Source organism: Poromitra crassiceps, assembly GCF_964638095.1.
Source record: "Poromitra crassiceps genome assembly, chromosome: 30".
NCBI classification, from domain to species: domain Eukaryota; kingdom Metazoa; phylum Chordata; class Actinopteri; order Beryciformes; family Melamphaidae; genus Poromitra; species Poromitra crassiceps.
This window is the reverse complement of record NC_139652.1, coordinates 10,973,540-10,996,108: the sequence shown is the minus strand read 5'-3', so window position 1 is coordinate 10,996,108 and position 22,569 is coordinate 10,973,540. Positions and strand designations below refer to the sequence as shown.

The following is a 22,569-nucleotide window of genomic DNA, read 5'->3' as shown; positions in this document are numbered from 1 at the left end:
TAACCACTGGGTTACAGCGTGGATCTAACCACTGGGTTACAGCATGGATCTAACCACTGGGTTACAGCGTGAGATCTAACCACTGGGTTACAGCGTGAGATCTAACCACTGGGTTACAGTGTGGATCTAACCACTGGGTTACAGCATGAGATCTAACCACTGGGTTACAGTGTGAGATCTAACCACTGGGTTACAGTGTGAGATCTAACCACTGGGTTACAGTGTGAGATCTAACCACTGGGTTACAGTGTGAGATCTAACCACTGGGTTACAGCGTGGATCTAACCACTGGGTTACAGTGTGGATCTAACCACTGGGTTACAGCGTGGATCTAACCACTGGGTTACAGCGTGGATCTAACCACTGGGTTACAGCATGAGAACTAACCACTGGGTTACAGCGTGGATCTAACCACTGGGTTACAGCATGGATCTAACCACTGGGTTACAGCGTGGATCTAACCACTGGGTTACAGCGTGGATCTAACCACTGGGTTACAGCATGAGAACTAACCACTGGGTTACAGCGTGGATCTAACCACTGGGTTACAGCATGGATCTAACCACTGGGTTACAGCGTGGATCTAACCACTGGGTTACAGCGTGGATCTAACCACTGGGTTACAGCGTGAGATCTAACCACTGGGTTACAGCATGAGAACTAACCACTGGGTTACAGTGTGGATCTAACCACTGGGTTACAGTGTGGATCTAACCACTGGGTTACAGTGTGAGATCTAACCACTGGGTTACAGCATGGATCTAACCACTGGGTTACAGTGTGGATCTAACCACTGGGTTACAGCGTGGATCTAACCACTGGGTTACAGCATGGATCTAACCACTGGGTTACAGTGTGGATCTAACCACTGGGTTACAGTGTGGATCTAACAACTGGGTTACAGCGTGGATCTAACCAATGGGTTACCGGGTTAAATCAACACTCTGGCATCAGCGCTTGCATGTATTGTTGTCGAAAAGCAGCGGGTTATGCTTAGGGTTAGCATTGTCAAAGTAGCAAGCTAGGACAACGGCCCACATTCAAGCAAGCATCCTGCTTAAGAAGACCAGGTTTAAAAAGACGAGCTTTCAAAAAAAAAATATATATATATTTCTCTAATTACCAGATACTGTACATACTACTGAGATGGTGTAGCAGCAAAATCACTCACCCTCTCGATCCCTCTACCCTCTAGCTCTAGCAGTTTAGCTTTTTAAAATGGAGTAGGGACTATATAGAGATCAGGAGGAGTCTCCCTAGTGCCTCAGACCATGCACATTTCCCTCCCTAACACCCATCAAAATTTGTTATCAGGCTGTGTTTGTAACCTCCTCAACCCCCTCGCCCCCAAACACTCAGAGCAGCCCTTTGTCTCCCGCCCCTCTCCGCAATATGCTTTCAATTATGAATCTGCTGGATATGGGGGCGGTAAAGCATCCTTCTGATTTATGGCACGCTCAAGTCCGGCCTTGTTCGGTGCATTTGCACAAGAAGCCCTCCTGCTGTCGGGGCTCAGAGGTCAGGAATACAGAACAGTTGACCTCTGGCGGACTCGTGTGCACCGGGGGTCTCTCCGGGTCCTGATTGACAGGCAGACGACGGTCAAGGCCACAGGGAGAGAAGAATGCGGGGCTGCGATGAGGAGCTAAAAATGGCCGTTGAAAAAAGCGGCCAGAAACTGAGAAAGTGATAACTCTTCAAAACAGGGAGAGATAACTAATGAGGAGTAATGACGTGGCAAGTGAATATGAGAGAGGCCCTCGTCTCCATCATTAACCCATTGATACCTGATGCAGCATTTGTGTGTGTATCCCTTTAAGACCGTGAACCGCGTTAACGCAGGTCTTAAAGGGATACACACACAAACGAGGGATATACACGCAAATGCTGCATCAGGTATCAATGGGTTAAGATGACTGCTCACTGAGCTGGTCACCAGACATTATTCCTCCTTGCCTCCGTTAGTTACGTTGCGGTCCTCTCACATGGTTGCAGCTTGGACCATCTGTTTGCAGCTAAACCAGCTAAATCCCAAGCAGCGTAGACTAAAAACACATGGCGAGTCACGGAGTAGCAGAGCGGTCTCTCATGACGGACGGTGACACTCGGCCTGAGAAACGTCCCATCCCAACAGACTCATTTCCTGGACATTTCAGCTGGCTTCCTGTTTCACGCTGGGTAGGGGGCGCCACACTGTGCGTCACAAGAGACTGGCCCCCGGTATACTACGGTTCTGTGGGACTCGTACTCAAGTTAGTTGTGGGACAATTCTGTTATTCTACGCCACAACAACAGGGCTTGCAGCCAGACTCCAGGCTATTATAGCGGGGGGGCGCTGCTGCAGCATCATTTGGTATTGGTGTCCTATATCAAAACTGTGTCATTGGGAATAGTTTGTCGATTCTCACATTCTCACAATGGGGTTTGCGGTCTGGTTGCAGCAGATGTGAATCGTCTGTCCGGGTATGGTTTGTGTTGCACGGTCCTCAGGGGGCTTCTCTGGGCCCTCAAACTCTCCACCGGACCTAACACCTTTCGCACTGGATAAACACAACACAAGGAGAGACTTAAGTTTTATGTTAGAGGGTGGGTTATTACACGCAGGAAAAAAGGACTTTCTAATTCCTCCGGGAGTCTAACCCACTCATAAATCATCAGGCAATGAAAGTTTCCTCTCCAAACAGGGGGCTAAAGCAAACTGAGCACACGGAGCCCCTCGACCCCACCCCCATCGCTCGCTCTCTTCTCCCTTTTCCTGGTAGGAATTTTTATGGAGAGAGGAGGAGGGAAGAGATATGGCGGTGGATGCAAGACTACTCCAGAACAAAGAGGTAAATACGACAACATCAATCCCCCCCGGTGACCCCAAAACCAACGCAAATCAAATGTTATTTTAAGAGCTTTTACACAAATTCCTACAACAGCATTAGTAAGACTAACTCGTAACATATCAAGATCAGAGGAACTTTCGTGAATGGGTCTCGCCCGCCCGGCGTTTGTTCTTCCCTTAGCATTTTGTTACTATAGAGAAGATCCTCGAACGTTTGCCAGGCTGTTTCTGGCAGCCGCAATTCAGACGGAAAACGCTGACATGTTGGACAGCCTGGCAAAAAGCTTCGGCGAGGGCGCCCGTCAATTCATAAATCCAAAGCAGACTAAATCCTATATTCTGGTATTCTCCAGTGAAACGAGTGTGGTCTTCTTCAGTGGGTATGAGGTCACCTTCTCACAATATGTCGCCCCCAAAAACATTTTCATCAGATTGTGAAACTTCTTTTCAGTTCGATCCAAGCCTCGAAGTTGCCATGCCAGAGGGAGAAGCAGTGCCACAGCAGCACACAGAGGCAACACCAAAGTGTCCATGTTAAGGGGCTGTTAAGATCTTTCAACCAGAGGAGCTCGGTGGTGTGTCAAGCTGTCATCTTGGCAAGTATCTGAACTGCTGAAGTGTCCTTGAGCAAGAGAGTCAAATCCCTACGAGCTCCAGGGTTTGTTCTACAGCTGGCGAGGGAACAGAGAATTTCGAGTATTACGTAATAGCTATTGTGTATTGTGAAAGTTAGGCTGGGCAATATATCGATACAGTATTGTATCGACATCATCCAATGAGACTCAGACGACATATCGTCTGACATTTTGGATATCGTAATATAGTGATATATTGCTGCATAAGTGTTGTGTGTTCCTGGTTTTAAAAAGGCTGCATTACAGTGAAGTGATGTAATTTCCTGAACTTCACCAGACTGTTCTAGCTGTCCTATTATTTGCCTTTAATTAAATCCACATTACTGATGATTACTGATCAGAAATATCATTGAGTAAATATTTTGTGAAAGCACCAAGTGACAACTGACCATCTAGCCCACTCTGTAGAAAATACAGAGATATCATGTATCAGCCTAAAAATACTGAGATATATAGATTTTTTTAGGTCCATATCGCCCCAGCCCTACCTGAAAGCCTCTAGCCCAGCCCCAAACCACCACCAAGTCTTGATGGAGCATTGCACAGCACAGGCCTGCGTTAATGCGACACGCGTGTGTGATATGACCGGAGCGTGCTGGAGGGAGCGAAACACCGGGAGGAGGACCAGGATCCAATGCTGACCACCAGTAACACTTAGCAGCTGTTAACTGCTCCGTAGGATCCTGACCCGAATCAATGCAGACGTTTCAAACGGGAGGGGAGGAGGGTGGGGGGCACTCTGACACATTACGACTGCTACTGGTGCTTACTTTCTGATCAGCGGGTCAAACACAAAAATGGGCCTAAAATACCAAAGGCACACTGTTTTAATTTAGGAAACGGCCTTATAGTCATGTCAAATATGCTTCAGTCAACACTTGGGGGAGTTTGTAGGATAAAAACACCAGCCCTCTTGAGAGTCACGAGCTATTGGGAGTTAAATGTTTAGAGAGTCGATGAAAGGGCAACATGTAAAATCTGCAGACAACATACAACATGCAGATGGCTTTATATGGAAAGCACAAAGCAGAATTTCTCATTTTCACTCTGGCACGTGCATAACCACCAATACTTCAGCTTGACAGTTGGGAGGCACTGTCTGGTTCTTCTTGAAAGCATCTAAGACCGCACAACTAGCTACATATACAATGAATAAACCTTCTTGCTGTTAAGTGAGAGGTGAAATCCTTTGTTCTGTGTTAGCCTACTACACCACGCAGACTTACCAAAAATACAGTTGGGAAAATGCCTATGCCAATGCTCAATACCGTGCAGTTTCAGATTGATTGGCCAGCCTGTTGGGGGGGGAGATAAATGGATGGTGTGATGGACAGACAGACAGACAGACAGAGTTGATCACTGTGTTCGTGTTACTGCTTCTTACCCAGAAGAAACCAAAGTTGCATGCAGTGAATGCAGTACAAGAATGCTACTGCCCTCGTGTGGAGAGTTGTATGATTGCATGCAGTGCTGGTGCACAACGATGCAAGCTGCTGCGTGGAAGATTGACTGCCTGTCATCTAATGCAACAGTGGGATCTATTTAAAGCTTCCTTAATCACAAACATGGCAAGCATGAAGCAGTCATTAGCTGCTTAAAGGTTAAAGGTTAAAGGTGAAAACCTCAGCGCCAAGACAATAGATGAGGAAAAAGTGTGCGCACAGGTGCTTTAAATGAGAGCCATGGATAATAGACTGTCATAGTTAATGTTATCAGAAATACATTTCTATCAAGATAACATCAGGCATAACATCCTATTTTGTGAGCAGGTATAGTGATGGTTCAGTTTGCTTATGGCAATTTACTTGATACCGATGGTCAGTGTTGGGCAGTAAAGTAAAGTAACGCGTTACTGTAATTGTATTACTTTCCCAGTAACTAGCAATGTAAGGGGTTACAATTTCCAAAAACAGTCAATTATATTACAGTGACTAATCCAAGTACTTAATGTTACTGCATTACTCTCTCCAGCGCTGGCACAGCGGTAAAATGAAGTGTGGAGATACTGTAGGTGTGGCTGTGCGAGACTACTGCGTTGCCAGAACGAGATTAGTTTTAGTCCCAGCTACAGCTACTGTAGGCAAATAAATAAATAAAAAGTAGGCAGTTTGGCTGATTATTGACTCCTCCTGTAAGGTTAATTACTGTTCCTATTCACCTTATGTAGCCCCGCCCCACTTGACCCAGTTGTGTTATGACTTCCTGTTCAGAACACCGTCTGTTTTACCTGCTCACTAGTACTGTTCTGTCACAGGAAGTGTCAACACAATAGGAAGTAACTGGCTGACCCCTGTGTTGGAACATAAGGTGAATAAAGTGGATTCAGTTTGTGAGCTGGCTAAACAGGTTGTACGTCACTTTTTTCGGAGGGAGGGGGGGATAACGAAAGTAATATATTAATGTAATAGTAAATGTATAGTAATGTAACTAGTTACTTTTGATACCTTTAAAATACTGTGATAAGTACTAATTACAGTTCCTGAGTAAGCTGCCAATGGTGAACTGTTAGCAATAACAATGTTTTGTCACCATTACGGATTGCCTTTTAGAGCCCTTGGTATACATGGCACATGCAAAGGAGCTTCACATTCATGGATGTAAGATATGGGTCCTACCCACTTTTCTGAGGAGCTAAAATTGTCCCCACCACTTTTTCCAAAGCTGCGACTGATATTATTGTCTTTCAAGTTTCAAAGTTTTTAATAAAAATTCTAACGTTTTTATTATTTTTAGAATTTATTTTAGATTTAGAATGTAAATTGTCTATAAATGTATTTATTTATAAATTTATAACATTTATTTTTGGCCCATGGCCCTCTATCCAGATACATTTTTGGCCCTTCATACGAAAGAATTTGGGCCCCTCTGATTTAGCAGCTGTGCCGGACTGTTACGCTGTTCTGCTGTAGGGATAGGCGCATGTGTGGTTCTGATATTCTGAATAAGCTACAGTACAGTATAAATAAGGTTGTACATTGATTTCCCTGCTGTGCTGCTGTGTTTGGTCATTAAATAAATGGAGAGAGAGAGTCCTCCAAAGATATATGTCGGTTCAGTCTTTGTTTTTTGATACAGTATGTGAATGTTCTTAATTAAGAGTGAGAGAGAATTGACTGAATTTTGTATGCAGAATATATGAGGAGATAAAAAATGTTATTGTAAAGCCACAGCATAGTAAAGAGGATATTAATGTTATGTGTGTAGTTCTTCATAGATCTAGCCTCTTCATGTTGCTCTCAAAGTGCACCAGATTGAAGCATTTTACTTTCAAATGTACAACATTTTCGTCCGGGGGGGCGTGCCCCTGGCCCCCCCTAGGGGTCTGCGGACGCCCTGCCAAATGGCCCCACCACTTTCCAAATCAAACCTAGGCTCTTGTTCACATTTCCTTTCATTTGAAGTGACTGTAATTAGCTGTAAGTTATGGTAATGAGGCAGGGGAACTAAAAAGATGTCAATTGGCCATTGTTCTGTTCTGGGAGCTTAACTAGTATTCACACATTCTCAAAGTGTTGAAGCTGCTCCACTGATGCTTAATAAGCCTGATTCATTCAGCTCTAAAAGGAAAATCAGAATCAGGTGCTCTGCTCTCCAGCTTGTTAGGGAGGTTTAAGCCAGAGTGTTAATTGATTACATCTACTGTATATAGCGCTTTTTCAAGGAACCCAAAGGGCTTCACATAACAGGGTGTGTGTGTGTGTGTGTGTGTGTGTGTGTGTGTGTGTGTGTGTGTGTGTGTGTGTGTGTGTGTGTGTGTGTGTGTGTGTGTGTGTGTGTGTGTGTGTGTGTGTGTGTGTGTGTGTGTGTGTGTGTGGCGGGAGGGTACTCTACCAGAGGTGTCATACCCATTGAATATCGGGGGGCACATGCCCCTTCAGATTCGGTCGATTTTTTGTTTTTGTTTTTTGTTTTTGTGCCAAGTGAAATGTTCTATGGTCACTCATGATTCGGTAGGTCGCTGGTTAGCTTGGTTCCAGCCTTAAAACTCGTTATATACGGATTTTTCAAAATGTCTATGGAGAAAATGACTGGGGAACTCTCTTCCAGGGCAGGAGACGTCACGTGACTGTTCAGCTCTATGTAGGCGCTCTATACCATTGGTTCCCATCAGTGGTCCGCGGGGCACCTGGTGGTCCGCCAAAGAATTGCACAAAAAAACACACTTGTTTTTTTTACAGAAAACAATTTTTAGCCCTTAGGACTAGCTGGATTTGGCCGATTTTCTGAAATATCGCGATATTTGGGAAATATCACAATTTTGAACATTTACTTTCAGAGGCTCCAGCAGGCTCAGTTAAAGCCAGAGTGAAGTTTCTGGTATCATATGAAACTAGAAGACCTAAGGAATCGATCTGTACCAACCATGTCATGCTAGTTTGTCAGGAAGGTAGCTAAATAACACTCCAAATTTAGGCTAAATTTTGGCGAGGGAAAAAACATTTTCAAAGGGGTCCTCTTTTTCACAGCCTAATGTTGGCAGGTGTGTGTGTGTGTATGGTATGGTATGGTATGGTGTTTATTCTTAATCCCCGAGCCAAACATGGTTTGCCACCAGAGCGAGTACAGATACACAAACAGGAAACAGTAACATACAGCACAATACGAGTTACATAACACAAGCAAAAAGAAAAAATAGAGCCTCACAATGCAGAGTTAGCAGTGTTTATGAAAGAATTTTACAGCAGCAGGAACAAAGGATCTTCTAAATCGCTCAGTAGAGCACCGAGGCATCAAAAGCCTATTACTAAACGAACTACGCAGGGCATTAAATACATTAAACAAAGGATGGCCTTCAAAAGAAAGAATAGAGTTCAGTTTCGTCCTTGTTCTCTTGGCTATAGTGATCTCCAAGGAATCAGGGGGAAGGCCAATCACTGAGCCAGCCTTTTTAATCATTTTGTTGATCCTATTTCTGTCCATGACAGTGATGCTGCCCCCCCAGCAGAGCACAGCATAGAAAAGGACACTAGCTAGGATACCTTGGTAGAACACATGAAGAAGTGACCTGCTGATGTCAAACCATCTAAGCTTCCTCAAGTGGAAAAGTCGAGACTGGGCCACACAGAATCTGTGTTCTTCTTCCAGTCCAGCTTACTGTCCAGGTGGACACCGAGATACTTGTAGGACTGGACTATTTCTACCTCCTGAGTCCTGCCCTTTAATAATGACAGGGCAGACTTCCGCCTTTTTCCCCCCAAAATCAATAACTAGCTCTTTGGTCTTTTCAACATTGAGCAGTAAAAAATGTGTGTGTGTGTGTGTGTGTGTGTGTGTGTGTGTGTGTGTGTGTGTGTGTGTGTGTGTGTGTGTGTGTGTGTGTGTGTGTGTGTGTGTGTGTGTGTGTGTGTCCATTTTGAACCAGTTTTAGTAGCGTTATATTGTCATTTAGCCTTTCTGCTGCTATTGCATGGTTAAATCAGCCGTGTACGCAGTGGAAGTGGTCCCTGGGAAATTTGGTTTGGTTACGTAGTGGTACTTGGACAGAAACGTTTGGGAACCCCTGGGCTATACAAACCATACAGTGTGAGTATAGGAGGGAATCAAAGAAGATTAAGAGAGAGGAAACATGATAGATAAATAAATCAATCAATCAATCAATCAACAAATACCTTAATGTCTGTAACATAGAAGGCTCAGGGTGGGCAAAGTAATGTATGTCCTCCTGCACATTGCTCTCCTCTCTCTCCCTGACACTCTCCTCTGGGGATGCCAGCTCAACCTGGCTCAATGAGACATGAGGAGAGACACAATTGGGTGAGGTTTTAATGAGGCCATTTACACCTGGCATTAACATGCATTTTTCCTTATGCAGATAACATCCAGATAACTTATTAATACCCCAAATGGTTGTCCTCTCAATCCACATGCAGTTGCTGTATCCAGATTGAGAGGACACATTGCATTTACACTTGTGTTCAATGTGTACACAAAAAAGCCTCCCTGACCACCTCCAGAGGTGGTTTGGCCGATCAGATTCCAATCCTTCTTCAATGTGTCTTGGGGGCGTTTACACCTGGCATTTCAAGTGGTCAAGCACAATCTGATTGCAATCTGATGGCAGAAAACGGATGTTAACGCCAGGTGTAAATGGCCTCAATGATATACAATCAGGACAGGTCCAGAATTATTGGATTCACTGATAAAGAGATGCAAACTGACATAAAACAATACAGGTAATAGTCAAATTGTTGTTAAATAAATAAATAAATAAATAAATAAATAAATACATAAATAAATACATACCGTAAATAAATAATACCATGGATGTCTCAATTTCATTTATGTTTTCCATTAACAACCACACAAAAGCTGGCTCCCAAACATGTTTTTTCTTTTCTTCCCCTACGGTCCCAAAAGAGCCCTTGCTTGGCCCATTTCAGAGCAACCGTTTTGAGCTGAAAGCAGAAAGTAAAGATCTCCAACCTAACCCTAACCCTAAAACAACCTGAAACAACCGCACCCCAAAATTGTTGCTGGCTTTATCCTGCTAAAGTAAAGCAGGTGTAGCCGATAACATTAATGGGGCCCGTGGCACTGGAACACCTAAATGGAATGTAATTTGTTAGACCTTTTCTTCCTGCTTTACCACCTCAAAACGGTTGCTGTGAATGAATGGGTAGCCTAAATAATGAGCTCACCAGGGAATACACAAGAGAGCTATAGCCATAGAGCGTTAGCCACTGACCTCCCTACACTGGCTACATAACTTTGCAAACCAGCGTTTTGTTGTCGTCGTTGTTGTTGTTGTTTGCTCAATTTGATCAGGGGACATGGGTTCTGTTCTGGACTCCAGAGTAGCATAGCCCAATGCTAATCATCATCATCTCTCAGGTCTCATTCATATTATTGTTGACTTTGAGCCAGGCAAACAGACCATTAGCTTCTGCTTAGTCAGCAACTATCCATCCACACTCGGATCTAGCCTGGGTAAACCCAGCCTCCACGTGACGGTCACGTGGACGTGGACCCTTTCAGAGTACAACACAAACTGTCTATTTTGCTGCAACTCGACAGTGCTATTTAATCCAGGACCTTACTTCCTGGAATTCTTGAGAGTAAAAAACTGGTCCATTGGATTGAATGGAGATGTCGGGACTCTTCTATTGACTCTGGGCCTATCCATGGGCCGTCAGGGAAGAAGTGGGGAAAGGGGGGGATCTACCATATGGGCAACCTTGGACAGTGCTTTCTTCTTTCATCTTCTTTAAGGTTTATTGGCGGTTGCGGTTGGCAAACAACGAATTGGTGCATTACCGCCACCAACTGGTATGGAGTGTGGATCAGAATCTATTACTCTACTATTTAGTATTTATAAAAAGAAAATTAAAGAAAAAAACAAATATAGATACATATAGATACATACATATCTATATACAGTATATACACACCTACAATAATATCCTCATATCCTCTCAATCAAATTTGTTGTTCTAAGATACTAAAATATGAGTCGATAATAGTTATCCCCTGAGCTCTTTTGCAAAATATCCACCAATTCAAAGTTTACTTTGACCTCTTTGAGGTCCTGTACCAGCTGCCTTCTTTCTGACTCATATTTCTGACAGTGTATGTATGTGTTAGTAATAAGTAAAGTGAAAACTTGTAAAAATCTTGGTTATGCTACATTTTCAAAGCTTTATGATGCATGTGTGTCACCAGTTTTGTTTTATGCAGCTGGAGTTTGGGGAAGAAAGGAATTTTCTAAGGTGAATGCCATCCAAAATCGTGCAATCCGATGTTTTCTGGGCGTACATAAATTTACACCTGTGTTGGCTTTTCAAGGGGATATGGGTTGGGAGCCTTGTTTGATCAAACAAAAAGGTGAAATGTTGAGATTGTGGAACCGTCTATCTAATATGCCAGAGAGTAGAGTAGCAAAACAAGTGTTTAACGGGGATAAAGCACATAACTATCCATGGTGTAATGATATGAATGCTGTTTTCAGGGAAGCTGACCAGCAATTTATTTTCAGAAACATTTTACGGTGTAGTGTTCGCTATATTAAACATAGGCTATTTCTTGATTATAAAGAAAAATGGGCCAATGACATCTGGCTCAAACCAAAACTTAGAACATATGTTCAAATTAAAAATATGTTCACTCCAGAACCCTATGTTACTTTACCCCTGGATAGATTCAGAAGATCTTCATGTGCCCATCAGTTGAGAACGGGTACCCTCCCTTTGGCTATTGAGGTTGGCAGGTTCAATTCTATTGGAGGAGAGACTTTGTACTGTATGTGAATTAGGTGTTGTGGAAGATGAATTTCATTTTTTGTTTCATTGTACGCTATATGAGGAACCAAGATTGTCTCTATTTCAGTTAATGCAAAATAAGAAACCGGAACTATTTTGGTCAGGAGATGATGCGAAGTTGGAATGGTTGTTCAGAGATGAAGTCTTCAGTTTGGCCAGGTTAATTGGGAGGGCTTGGAAACTCAGAATGGAGAAGCTGTTCATCTGAATATATAACTCTGTCTTGTTTATGTTTGAGCGTTTTGTAGCTTGTTTGTTGATTTGTTTGTATTGTTGAACTTGAATGATTTGTGTCTTGTAAGCCCAGACGGGCTGGGCACCTTGAATATGGTGCATGACACAGAAATAAAAATCTATCTATCTATCTATGTATCATTACATGTTCAATTGTTTCTTCTTGCCTGCACTCACATCTACCTGTATTATGCTTTCCTATAGACAGTTTTAACTTGACAACAATAACAACCGTCACAACCCACCTGATTATCCGGTTTACTTCCTGTATACATAGCTGAGCGCAGGCTGATATTCGGCTCATATTAAATGTTAACGTTAGGCCGTGTCTCCGACAGACACATTAACAAGGTAGCCTATTTCGGTCTTTATGTCTTGTAGTAGTTAGTAGTAGTTGTTGTTGATAGTTGCCATAACAACCACCCCTGTCGGAAAGACGTGCACACGCTGGGTAGGAAGCGGTTGTTGTCCCGGAGGCGATATTTTTTTCGAATGATGGCGAAGGCTATGCGAAGGCATAACCCGCCCCTCTCTGCCTCTGATTGGCCTAGCGTCAAACTTCCATCCAAACACATTCGCTTTGCTATCCTGCATTACATCTCTTTCTACAGTCTGGTCAGACCGTCAGACAGCAGTTACGCTTGCTAGCCTGCATGAAAGACGCCAGTGTGTTTATGTTTTTAATATAGTCATATCTATGGTTTATAACGCTGCCACTAATCAGAGGCAGAGAGGGCCAGGGGTGGGTTATGCCTTCGCCGTCATCCAAAAAAAATCGCTTCCGGTAAGCTAGCTAGCTAGCTAATGTTAGCTGCTGGTTGGTTGGCTAACTAGCGAATGTTAGCCGTTAGCTAACGTTAACACATTAACTAGACAAACACAGACATGCAGAGCTCCAAAAACAGAGCAATTCTGATTTTGTTACTGTAGTTTCTGCAGAGTAACGTCCATGTTACGGATCTGACGGATAGTGCAGTAATAGTCAGCAGCTATGATAGCGCAGCCAGGGGGGGAGGAAGTCGGGGGGAGGAAGTCCATATATGGTCCATCCGGTCATGGAGCGCAGGACATTACGTCATCACAGGATAACGCGATTGGCTGGCTCAGATCTGTTCAAATCTGAGCCAGCCAATCGCGTTATCCTGCGTTGTTTGGGGCGTGTATAAAAGGCGACCGCAGATGGGGGTGGGTGGGGGGAACGAGAGGGGGAGAGGAGAGCAGAGGAGAGAGGGGGAGAGGAGGAGAGGAGAGGGGGAACCAGGGGGAGAGGAGGGGAGAGGAGAGGGGGAACCAGGGGGAGAGCAGAGGGGGAGAGGAGAGGAGGGGGGAGGAGAGAGGAGAGGGGGAACCAGGGGGAGAGGAGGGGGGAGGAGAGAGGAGAGGGGGAACCAGGGGGAGAGGAGGGGAGAGGAGAGGAGGAGAGGAGAGGGGGAACCAGAGGGGAGAGAGGGGGAGAGGAGAGGGGGAACCAGGGGGAGAGGAGAGGGGGAGAGGAGGGGAGAGGAGAGGGGGAACCAGGGGGAGAGGAGGGGAGAGGAGGGGAGAGGAGAGAGGGGGAGGGTAGAGAGGGGGAGAGGAGAGGGGGAGAGGAGAGGAGAGGAGAGCAGAGGGGGAGAGGAGAGGGGGAACCAGGGGGAGAGGAGAGAGGAGGGGAGAGAGGGGGAACCAGGGGGAGAGGAGAGGAGGGGGAGAGGAGGGGAGAGGAGAGAGGGGGAGAGGGGAGGAGGGGAGAGGAGAGGAGGGGAGGGGAGGAGGGGGGAGGGGGACAGGGGAGAGGAGAAGAGAGGAGAGGAGGAGGGGGAGATGAGGAGAGGGGAGAGGAGAGGGGAGGAGAGGGGAGAGGAGAGGGGGAGAGGAGAGGAGGAGAGCGCCGCCATCGGTGGGGGGCGCCCCTTGAAGCTTACCCCTTTACCCCCCCCTATGGGCGGGGTATCCGGGGATATGAGTCAAGCGCGTGCGGGGGAGGGGGGGGGCATAGTGGCTGGACCCCTCCAGGGGCACTGCCATCTCTCTGGGCGGCCCTGGTAGTGGAAGCGATCATCTTGCTCTATAATGACCAGAATGGGTGTTGTTCAAACTGAACATTTATTTCTTCAACATGCTGCAGCAGAAAGGGAGATAAACAGCGGACACTATTTTTGTAGTTAACCTATGAAGTAGCCTACTTCCCCCCGCAGCATCGTGACGGATTGCGTCCCGGAAGATTGCGTCCCGGAGCTAGCCTGAGAGGCTAATAAAAGCTACATGTTACAGAGTAAGCTGACTATCAGTACGTTATTGCACGCATAGGCCTATCTTTACATTTAAACGTTTACATAGCAAAAATAGAAATAGAAGTAGGCTATGTCAGTGTTTTCCCCTGAACAGCTGAGAAAGTGGACACTGTCAATAGTTAGCACTGTGAAGCTGATACAATTCAGGTGGTGGTAATGCAACATTTAAGGATGCCAACCGCCATAAAACACAGATCGAAGAAGAAGCTGAGAAAAACGAAATGCTGTGGGGTTGCAGCTGGTGAAAACCGTCTATAATGACTAATGAACTGTTTAATCCAGTGTGTCCAAACCTGAGTCTCCTCTCTCCTGCTCCTTCCTGCACTTCTCATCTCCCCCACTTTCCTTTGAATCTTATAAAACCACCGTCCCTTCCTCTCTTCCTCCCAGTGTTTTTGCCACCTTCACCTCAACCTCTGCTTGACAATGGCCTTGACTTCTGTCTTGCTGATGGTTGGGCACGGGCAGGTGCCCAGGGGTCCTCACTATTTTCTTTTCGGCCTCATGTCGGGCTCCACAGAACTATAACATAAATCTAGCAATCAGAATGAAATAAAAAATAGTGTCCTCCAGTGTCCTCCACGGGCCAGTGGACCAGACAGGTCTCTGCTGATAGATTCTCTGCACATTCCATATATATATATATATATATATATGTGTGTGTGTGTGTGTGTGTGTGTGTGTGTGTGTGTGTGTGTGTGTGTGTGTGTGTGTGTGTGTGTGTGTGTGTTGTGTGTGTGTGTGTGTGTGTGTGTGTGTGTGTGTGTGTGTGTGTGTGTGTGTGTGTGTGTGTGTGGTATAAATGTATATTGCTGTATATGAGTCAGAATCAGAAAGACTTTAATGATCCCAGGGGGAAATTGGGATGCTGTGAATTCAATTGTCTATTATTGTTTGGCAAGACACACACACACACACACACACACACCAATGATGTACATATTTCTGATAATGTGTATATGTGCGCTACTTCGAGCTGTAAATAGTTCTGATAATGAGAACAGACCACAATGCAAAATGTGACCTGGCACACTGTCACCTTTTCTACATGTGATACCTCCATCTGCTGGACATGAGTGGATAAGGCAAGCAGTGTTTCAGTAGCCTACATGCCTGCATGCCGTGACATTTTCTGTAAATATGTATGACTTTCTGACCTAGTAATGCAATACGATTCACATTTTGCTCATCCTGTGTGTCTGCTGTAAAGAAAAAGAACTTCCCTTCTTCCTCATCTGTTATACATTGTATTATGTATACAGTATGCATATAGATTTTATTTATACTCTGTATATTTCTTACAATACATATATTTGCATTCATTTCTAGTCTCAAAACTAACATAAAAAACAAACATATATGCTGTTTTTTAGTACCCCTCATTTGCTCCATTCTTGTTTATATTACGGTACTTTTTTTTTATGTATCCTAGTAATCATTTATTTGCTGCTGCAATGACGTAGTTTTCTCATGAGGGTCATTAGATTAATCTGATCTTGTTCACCCTGTGTCACTCTTGTTGCTTCTAGCATTAAAGATGCAGTAGGCCACACTGGTGCACCCAAAGCCAAACTGATTTCATATGAGTATACGAGGTGGAGCCATATTTGGATTCTAATCACCTTTGCTGATGACTCATGAGAAAACCTTTCTCACCGACTAGTGGAACAAAAATCCTTTGTTTCAAAATGAAATGTCAAAAAAGGCATCGAGAAACAAATAACTGGGTTTGAGTAGAGGCCCATAAGCTGTCTGTCCCATCAGGGTTCAGGTAAATGTTGGTCTCATAATTCAATTTATACAGCAGCTTATTTTTCTGAATCTCCAGGTTTCGCAGTTTGACTGAACTTTGATGTTGGCTCCCAAAATCCCCCCTTACCATCTTGTAGGCCTGCTTGACTCTATTTTGCAGTAACAATCTCTCTCTCTCCAATAGTCCTGTGCACCTATGTGCAGTGAATATGCCACTGTCTCTTGACTTGTCTTATCACTATACTGCCTTATTGCTTGTTGTGTCTCTTGTTGTTTTTGCACTCATATGCCCTGTTATATTTGTACTATGTTGTAAACGGAGTCCACAGCACAAGAATTTCACACGTGATATTTGTACCATGGAGTGACAATAAAAATCTTGAATCTTGAATCTTGAATCCTACACTATCCTCTACTTGGCATTAGAGGTTATAGTGTCGACAATCATAAACACTGCAGGGACAATGGAGCATGAAACGCCTTTGATGCATTCTTATGATACTGATGAAACATCATTTTAGTGGAATTCAATATTTCTAATTATAAAGCTGGAGTCACTTAGCCTGATATCAGACAGAATTGTCAACTCGTCATTACACTCATTTCCATTAGAAGCCGCCAAAACGTAACGCAGTGGAGAGGGTGGATTCGAAGGTCTGGACCCAGGCAAGGAGTGACTAGATGCCTAGTGTGAGTGAAAGCTATTCTAACTTGTATGAACACTAGTTGTTCTCCTTCATCATTTCTTATGAATCAACAAATAAAATGCTTACGTACAAACATAAGTAGATGTTTTTTCTTTACTTTCTTTACCCTTTCAAATGCAGGGAACATTGAGCACCATTGATGATTAGCAATAATAATTACTTGCAAAAATACTTACAAAGAATTCAGAAAACAATCTGAAAGGTTCTCAATTGGAGGAAAACACAGAGTCATTTAGAATGCCATTTATGTCATTAACTGTTCAAGAATCTAATACAAATGCATACGCATACATTTCACCAGCTAAAACCACATGGAACCACTAATGCAATAAACAACACCGTACAAATAGACGTAAAAAGTATCAGAAGTTGGCTTTCAAGCTCGGGGAAGGTCTGAAGAGCCACAAGCTCACATGCGCACACACACACACACAAGTTCACACACATTCAAAAAGAGCATATGTACAGACACACACACACACAATGTACAGACACACACACACACACACACACAATGTACAGACACACACACACACACACACACACACACACACACACACACACACACACCCGCACACGCACAGCTTTTATAATACAGCATTGAAGAAGTGTGGCTCTAACAAAGGCATGTTGAGGGTGTGATGTCAGCATTATGAAGGGAAAGGGGTAACAACCAGAGTGTACATAATAAAACACATATTTTCTATACAGTTAAGCCAACTTTACTCGATATAAATATTCTTCATCCAAAAGTCAGTGCAGTGCCTTCTGCTCAGGCTTCACCTGGTCCTCCTCATGCCCGGTCCACTTTACGCCCAGTCTGTGCTTAGACCTGGTCCACAAATTATCACACAAATCATTTTTACATCAGTTTTCTGATCTCCCATTTTCTCTGTGGTTTGTGTTGTTGTTGTTGTTCTTTGCCACCCAGTACCTCAAAAGTCCAGCTGTGAAGTACGAGAGTTTGAAGGTTGTTCTTCCACCAATTTAAGCCAATATAAAAAGAGATCAACAAATTTACAAGTGTCCATTTTTTTTTCTCCTGGATTCCCTTTTTAAAAAAAGTTCACAGATGGAGCAGCTCTACTGGATCCCCCTGAACAGACACATTGCGAAGACCATGGCAAAGAGCTGCGGAAAACAGAGAAAAAATATAAAACTTTAGTAGAGAGAAAAGTGCCATGGATCAATTCATCCACCAGGTGATGACAAAAACATGAATCAAAAACAGCAGCACTGTACTTTTGCCACTGTCGATGACAAATCGTCTTCCAAGGGAATGCAAATAAATCAGTTTCCCTCGAGGACCAACTCTCACCACTAGATGGCGGTGGTGTCATAGAAGAAAGGTAGGCCCTTCAAAATAATGCTATTCAAATAAAGGCACATATTTTCAGTTCATGGCAGAATTCAGCACTGAAATGACCATGCACATTATGTGGAACAGCAGAAAAGAAAAGAAAATCAGGGCAAACAATGATTTGACTAAACGGAAAAACTGCCATACCTCGATAGTCAGCACCACAATGGCCAGCGCTCCAGCCACATAGATGTACAGTTCAAAGTAGTCAACCACTGCAGAATAACAACCCTGTGGACAGACAAAGAAATGACACGGCAGAGATTAAATATAAAGTCTGAAGCAGGGAGACAATATAATCAGATTCAATATAAAGTCTGAAGCAGGGAGACAATATAATCAGATTCAATATAAAGTCTGAAGCAGGGAGACAATATAATCAGATTCAATATAAACTCTGAAGCAGGGAGACAATATAATCAGATTCAATATAAACTATGAAGCATGGAGACAATATAAACAGATTAAATATAAACTCTGAAGCAGGGAGACAATATAATCAGATTCAATATAAACTCTGAAGCAGGGAGACAATATAATCAGATTAAATATAAAGTCTGAAGCAGGGAGACAATATAATCAGATTCAATATAAACTATGAAGCATGGAGACAATATAAACAGATTAAATATAAAGTCTGAAGCAGGGAGACAATATAATCAGATTCAATATAAACTCTGAAGCAGGGAGACAATATAAACGGTGTTGCAGCTTTTAACTTGAGGCTCTGAACAAAGGCCTTGTTGAATGGCTGGGAAGCGGCTGGGAGCCCCGGCCTCTTTGTGTGAATGGCAGAGACAGACGCCTTGTGGATATCTGCCATTGTTCTAGTGTCGTGAACAACAACAGGTGGAGAAGACAGAAAAACCTCCTCCTATCAGCTTTCACTTAATTGCATTTCACTCTGAAGGCATTCATTACACACACAGACAGAGAAGAGATTCCTGTGTGTGTGTCTGTGTGTGTGTTGTGTGTGTGTGTGTGTGTGTGTGTGTGTGTGTGTGTGTGTGTGTGTGTGTGTGTGTGTGTGTGTGTGTGCGGCGGTGGCATGCGTGGCTGCTTACACACAGAATATGCACATTATTCAGAATCAGATCGCCTTAATCCGCTCCTTTTGTACACGCATATACATGCAGCACACAAATTCTAATTTATACATGCACGCCACGCACGCCACGCACGCACGCACGCACATTCCACCTCACTGGTGACGCCACACTATATACCGCATAGTAAGATGTGCCCTCCCACGACACCCAGAGCATGGAACAGCACTAATCAGCCATGGAGGAGTCAGGAAGTCCCTGGATGTCACCCCTCAACTGTCTACTGTTCTAATTAGGAGGTGGTTTGGACAGATAGAGAGAGAGAGGGAGCGATAGAGAGAGAGAGAGAGAGAGAGAGAGAAAGAGAGGGCGCGATAGAGAGAGAGAGAGAGAGAGAGAGGGCGCGATAGAGAGAGAGAGAGAGAGAGAGGCTGGGTATGGTGGATGTCACTACCTACCTTGTTATAGCGGAACATCATATTGCCTGATAAGCACTGCTCCTGGCTGAGAGAGGCCATGTCCCCGGGCTGACTGTCCTGCTGACAGCAGGCTGCGGGCACCATCTCATTTGGGTTGATCAGCTTGAACAGGCTGTCCTTAAAGTCTTCTGGGCTGTTCACTCCGCAGCAGTCAAACTGAGAGAGAGCGAGAGAGAAGGGAGAGAAAAATCCTTCCTGAGTGCCTATTTGTGCACTGGCCTGTGGTCTACTGTCTGTGTGTGCGTGCAGCAGTCCACCGTGAATATTGACCTCAAAGACTAGGATTTGATGTATAAAATATAGACCCCCCCCACCACCACCACCACCCTCACCGACATCAGGCTGCAAACCTCCCCGTTTCCACAGCGTTGGTGGAGGAAGTGGCTAGAAGCAGTGTAAGCTCTGTGTGGTGGTATGTGTGTGTGTTGTCGTGGTCTTACTGTGTTCATGATGGCGTTCCATGTGGAGGTGAAGACGTCAGTGTTGTTGTAGCCCTGATAATGGCTCTTCAGCTCCTTGGTGAAATACTCTCTGGTCAGCTGGAGCAACGACAGCCAGTGAGAAAAGAGGTTGGTGTCACAACAGGGATAAGAACTGTCTGTTCAGCGTCACAGCATAGCGCCGCTCACTGGTGGCCAAAGGTACAGCAGGGATGAGTCCCAAGACCTGCCTAAAGACCCATGGCCCGCCAATCAAACAGTATCCAGCAATACTGTTTGATCGGTGTACCATGGGCTATAAACACAGACAAACATGGCTGAACATGTGGAATCTGACCAAACATCTCCAAAACAAGGACAGACAGCCATGGCACACCAAACATCTGTTTGATCGGTGTGCCATGGGCTTTAGAGCACGATGTTACCACTTCCTGGTTCCCTCGTCTCAAAGTCAATGGCACTTTTGTATGGGGATTTTGGTTCAATGCCGGAAATAAGACCTGTGGCTAACAGAAGTTTATGAAACTGCAAACTTTGTGTTCAGCAAGATCGTCTTCACACGTGAGGAGCACTTTTATGATTTTTGAAGCGTGCTGCTCATGTGTGAAGATGATCTTGCTGAACACAAAGTTCGCAGTTTCAGAAACATTTGTTAAGCAACATTTCCGGCATTGAACCCAAATCCCCATACAAAAATGCCATTGACTTCCCGACGAGGGAACCAGGAAGTGCACGACTTCTGGGCTGGCCTACAAAAAGAGGTCATCCCTGCGGTGCTGTGATACTGAGCCCACTTACATGCTCCCGGAATATGAAGGCCAGGATGGCAGCAGCCAGCTCCGCCAGGAAGATGAGGAGGATCAGCATGAAGAACTGCAGCAAGACAAAGGGACAAAGGCAGAGAGGGTGAGTTAAGTTAAGTTATCCTTTATTTATCCCCATGGGGAAATTCATCCTCTGCATTTGACCCATCCTCTACTAGGAACCTTCCTAGAACTAGGAGCAGTGGGCAGCCACTGTGCAGCGCCCGGGGACCAACTCCAGTTCTTTTGCCAGTACCTTGGTCAGGGGCACTGACAGGAGTATTAACCCTAACATGCATGTCTTTCGGTGGTGGGAGGAAACCGGAGCACCCGGAGAAAACCCACGCGAACACGGGGAGAACATGCAAACTCCACACAGAAAGGACCTGGGATGGACCGGGGTTCGAACCCGGGACCTTCTTGCTGTGAGGCAACAGTACTAACCACTGAGCCACCGTGCCACCACTGGGAGAGAGGAGGGCGAGGTGGGTGAGTGTCAGCAGAGAGGGTGAGGGAGAGAGTGGAGGGTGAGGGAGGTGAGTGTCAGCAGAGAGGGTGAGGGAGAGAGAGGAGGGCGAGGTAGGTGAGTGTAAGCAGAGAGGGTGAGGGAGAGAGAGAAGGGTGAGGTGGGTGAGTGTAAGCAGAGAGGGTGAGGGAGAGAGTGGAGGGTGAGGGAGGTGAGTGTCAGCAGAGAGGGTGAGGGAGAGAGTGGAGGGTGAGGTGGGTGAGTGTCAGCAGAGAGGGTGAGGGAGAGAGAGGAGGGCAAGGTGGGTGAGTGTCAGCAAAGAGGGTGAGAGAGAGAGATGAGGGCGAGGTCGGTGAGTGTCAGCAGAGAGGGTGAGGGAGAGAGGAGGGCGAGGTGGGTGAGTGTCAGCAAAGAGGGTGAGGGAGAGAGAGGAGGGCGAGGTGGATGAGTATCAGCAGGGAGGGTGAGGGAGAGAGGAGGGTGAGGTGGGTGAGTGTCAGCAGAGAGGGTGAGGGAGAGAGAGGAGGGCGAGGTGGGTGAGTGTCAGCAGAGAGGGTGAGGGAGAGAGAGGAGGGCGAGGTGGGTGAGTGTCAGCAGAGAGGGTGAGGGAGAGAGAGGAGGGCGAGGTGGGTGAGTGTCAGCAGAGAGGGTGAGAGAGAGAGGAGGGCGAAGTGGGTGAGTGTCAGCAGAAGTGCGTGTCGAGAGTCACTAAAAATCACAATCTAACTGTGCCCACTTCACTCAGCATGAACTATGCATGAGGCTCCATGCACTGAGGCAAATAGAAGGGCATTTTGGTGCTTTGGCTTTACACCAAGCCAAATATACACCAAATATGATCATTAACGAAAATGATGTGAAATGAAAAAAACAATTGTTAACTGAAACAAAAACAAAAACAAGGCTTTACAAAAAAAAAAGATAACAGTATTGTGCGTTTACCAAGCTAACTATAATAAACTGAAATTATAGCGATGTCTCTAGTTTGTAATGTGTCTAGTTTTCGTGAATAAGCGAAAGTATTTTAAATAAGCCTAGTATTTTGGGTGGATATGAAATCTATCTTCCACTTTTTTCCTTTATGAACTAACTGTGCCAGTTTTAGCAAACGCCCCTTGCCTGGCATCATGGCGGCAAAAGTCAGGAGAAAACAAGCAGAGTGCCATTTGGGGATGACTTTGAATACGACTGTCTCAGATAAGAGCAAGTGCCTTGAGAATAGGAGGTGATAAAATAAGTGGAACATTTCTCAAGGGGATAAGTCCCATGAATCTAAAAGTCCATTTGAA

The 22,569-nt window shown here is 44.9% G+C and overlaps 1 protein-coding gene across 1 annotated transcript in view; it reads right to left on the bottom strand.

The window, feature by feature from the left end:
- Nucleotides 1-16,904: 16,904 nt before the first annotated feature.
- Nucleotides 16,905-22,569, bottom strand: part of LOC310800338 (tetraspanin-18B) — a 55,918-nt gene continuing 50,253 nt past the window's right edge. Inside the window, exons 5-9 of the mRNA XM_083662931.1 lie at nt 20,810-20,884; nt 20,012-20,110; nt 19,551-19,727; nt 18,194-18,277; nt 16,905-17,817 (exon numbers count right to left, since the gene is read on the bottom strand). Coding sequence (XP_083519057.1) covers nt 17,770-17,817; nt 18,194-18,277; nt 19,551-19,727; nt 20,012-20,110; nt 20,810-20,884 — 483 coding nt within the window. The 3' untranslated portion in view covers nt 16,905-17,769. The remainder of the gene's footprint in view (nt 17,818-18,193; nt 18,278-19,550; nt 19,728-20,011; nt 20,111-20,809; nt 20,885-22,569) is intronic.